A 3,171-nucleotide genomic window follows, 5' to 3' on the forward strand; every position below is an offset into this window, starting at 1 on the left:
GGCTCAGCCCTGTGGGCTGGGGCAGGAACACACTCTTGGCACTCGTTTCTCTCTGCTGTGAGGTCATGGTCCCCGTGGGTCCAGGTTGGGCTGAGCCTCCCTCAGGGAGAAATGCACCGGTGACTTGTGGCTGCCCTCGGGCACTATTGTGGCTGTGCAGGGTTCGCCGCAGTGTGTGGTGCCACGTGTGTCTGGCAGTGTGGGCAGAGCCAGATCTGGCCGTGGCTGCTCTGGGTGGGTGGCACAGCTGAGGTGCTGAGCAGAGGGGCCAGGAGTACCCATGGTGCAGGGTTCCCAGGGGTCAAGTGTCCACACAAAGCGTATGCCTGTTGCACTCCCCCCACAGACTCGGCCGAGCGGGTGGTGCAGCGGTTTGAGGCACCTGGTGTGTCCAACTACACAGCCCTGCTGCTGAGCCCGGACGGTGGGACCCTCTACCTGGGGGCGCAGGAGCTGCTCCTCGCCCTCAACACCAGCCACTTCCAGCCTGGCGCCCCAGCTCGCAGGGTGAGCCTGGGAATGGGATGGGATGCCCTTGAGGAGGGAGGGGGCACCCAACCAGCTGGGGTGTAGGGGGTCCCCTCCCCACCAGCATCTGGGGGCTGTGTGAACTGCCATGCATTCCAGGAATAGCCGCCCCAGAGAGCGATGGTTGAGTTGGGGAGGATGTGAGTGCTGGAGATGAGCCCAAGGAAGGGATATGGGGACCAGCTGGTGACGGGGGGCTCCCAGTGACTGTCCTCTCTCTGCCGCTGCTATGGAGGGCAGATGAGGAGAAGAAGAGGCAGTGTGTGTTCAAAGGCAAGGACCCCCAGGTAAGCCTCCGTGCTGGTGGGTGTCAGGGGCTGCAGTGGGCGTGGGCAGTGCTGTGTGTGGGGTGGGCATGGGCAGGAGGGCTGAGCTGAGGGCTGAACTGGGTTCTCTGGCCCCTATAGAGGGACTGTCACAACTACATCAAGCTGCTGCTGCGGCTGAACAGCACCCACCTTTACACCTGTGGTACCTGTGCCTTCAGCCCGGCCTGCACCTACATCGTGAGTATGGGATCCTGTGGGTCCCCCCATGCTGTCAGGGCCCTGCAGCGGGGTCCTGAGTGCTGGAATGGGTGCTGCCAGCTCACAGCCTTGTCCTGTGGTAGAACGTGCAGGACTTCAGCCTGGAGAGGGACGCATCGGGGAAGGTGCTGCTGGAGGATGGGAAGGGACGCTGCCCCTTCGACCCTGAGTACCGCTCCACGGCAGTCATGGTTGGTAAGGCACAGCATCCCGGGCCCCTCGCCCTCCTCCCTGTACCACCCCAGCACCCTCACCTTCCCTGCAGTGCCCTGGAACCCTCACCCTCCTCCCTGCACCTGCCCAACTGGGCTGAGGCAGGGCCGGGCCGTCACGGACCCCAGTGGGGAGCAGACCCGTGCTGGGTGGCACATGCTAGGTCCCAGCAGGAGTGTCTCTTTGGCAGATGGTGAACTCTACGCTGGGACTGTCAGCAACTTCCAAGGCAACGAACCAACCATCTCCCGCAGCCAGGAGAGCCGCATCGCCCTCAAGACTGAGAACTCCCTCAACTGGCTTCAGGGTGAGTGCTGGGGCCAGCACGGCTGGTTGGGGTCCTTGACCCCCAGGGTGTGGGAGGCCTGGGTTGGGACCAGCAGTGCTGAGAGTCCCTGTGTCCCCAGACCCGGTGTTCGTGGGCTCAGCCTACCTACGGGAGAGCTTCCCTGCTGGCAACCCTGAGGGTGATGATGACAAGGTCTACTTCTTCTTCAGCGAGACTGGGAAAGAATTTGACTACTTTGAGAACACCATCGTCTCCCGCATCGCACGTGTGTGCAAGGTGGGTGCAGGGCAGCAGGAGTGTGCAGGGGGCCATGCTTGGGGTGTGGCTCACCCCTGGGGTGGGGGGGATGTGGGACCACCCTGCACATCTCTGTCTCTTGGTGCCTGGACCCCTGCACTGCTCGCCCAGTCCCCGGTGCACCCTGTGGCCATGGCCATGGCATCAGACCCTGACCCGCTGTGCCTTGCAGGGGGACCAGGGCGGGGAGCGTGTGCTGCAGCGACGGTGGACAACCTTCCTGAAGGCACAGCTGCTCTGCTCACACCCTGAAGATGGCTTCCCCTTCAACGTGCTGCAAGACATCTTTGTGCTCACCCCGGGTGAGCAGCGCTGGAGGGAGACGCTTTTCTATGGCGTCTTCACCTCACAGTGGTAAGCAGTGGGGAAGACCCGGGGGAGTCAGAGGGTCTTGTTGGAGCTGGGGGCTTGATCTTGCGTGATGTCTGCCTCTTCCCACCAGGAACAAGGGTGGGTTGGGCAGCTCAGCTGTCTGCGCCTTCCCCATGCGCAGTGTGCAGCGCGCCTTTGGCGGGCTCTACAAGGAGGTGAACCGCGAGACACAGCAGTGGTACACAGACACTGGCCCCGTGCCAGAGCCCCGACCGGGCACGGTAGGTGACCCCTCAGCACCTGCCTGAGTGGAGGATGCGGCACAGCCCCTTGTACTCTCCTGGTCCTGGTGGCCACTGCAGCATGGCCACCTACCCCGAGCTCTGACTGTACCCCTTCCTCTCCCCACAGTGCATCACCAGCCACACACGGCACCTGAAGATCAACTCCTCACTGCAGATGCCGGACCGGGTGCTGAACTTTATCAAGGACCACTTCCTGATGGACAGCCCTGTGCGCAGCCAGCCACTGCTGCTGCAGAGCCGCTGGCGCTACCAGCAGATCGGTGTGCACCGCGCACAGGGCTTGCACGGCACCTACGACGTCCTCTTCCTGGGCACAGGTGGGTGCAGGTGGGCTCTGGCAGGGCAGGGGGTGTGCTGTGCCAGGGGATGCCCCAGCCCTGCTCAGCATAGCCCCTCTGTTTGCAGATGATGGGCGGCTGCACAAGGCTGTGCGGGTGAATCATGGCGTCCACATCATTGAGGAGATCCGCCTTTTCGCTGCTGGGCAGCCCGTTCTGCAGCTGCTGCTGGACCAGGACCAGGCAGGAGCCAGGGCCAGGGGGACACACTGGGGGTTCAGCCTGTGTGGGGCAGGTCTTGTCTGTGGGCTGGGGACAGGGACCTGGGAGGTCAGGGTGTGCGGTATCTGACCCCGCTGTGTCCCCTCCTGCAGGGCCTTGTTTACGCAGCCAGCTACACAGTGGTGGCCCAGGTGCCCTTT

The 3,171-nt window shown here is 63.5% G+C and overlaps 1 protein-coding gene across 1 annotated transcript in view; it reads left to right on the forward strand.

The window, feature by feature from the left end:
* Window positions 1-346: 346 nt before the first annotated feature.
* The window catches only part of SEMA4B (sema domain, immunoglobulin domain (Ig), transmembrane domain (TM) and short cytoplasmic domain, (semaphorin) 4B), a gene marked incomplete at its 5' end in the record, with an annotated part of 4,327 nt that continues 1,502 nt past the window's right edge, over window positions 347-3,171 (forward strand). The window contains 11 exons of the mRNA XM_009084933.1: window positions 347-506; window positions 752-815; window positions 936-1,034; window positions 1,139-1,250; window positions 1,459-1,575; window positions 1,676-1,833; window positions 2,027-2,208; window positions 2,297-2,447; window positions 2,578-2,788; window positions 2,877-2,992; window positions 3,124-3,170. Of these exons, the coding sequence (XP_009083181.1) occupies window positions 347-506; window positions 752-815; window positions 936-1,034; window positions 1,139-1,250; window positions 1,459-1,575; window positions 1,676-1,833; window positions 2,027-2,208; window positions 2,297-2,447; window positions 2,578-2,788; window positions 2,877-2,992; window positions 3,124-3,170 (1,417 nt within the window). The remainder of the gene's footprint in view (window positions 507-751; window positions 816-935; window positions 1,035-1,138; window positions 1,251-1,458; window positions 1,576-1,675; window positions 1,834-2,026; window positions 2,209-2,296; window positions 2,448-2,577; window positions 2,789-2,876; window positions 2,993-3,123; window position 3,171) is intronic.

This window comes from Acanthisitta chloris, unplaced genomic scaffold (genome assembly GCF_000695815.1).
Source record: "Acanthisitta chloris isolate BGI_N310 unplaced genomic scaffold, ASM69581v1 scaffold21331, whole genome shotgun sequence".
Lineage (NCBI taxonomy): Eukaryota > Metazoa > Chordata > Aves > Passeriformes > Acanthisittidae > Acanthisitta > Acanthisitta chloris.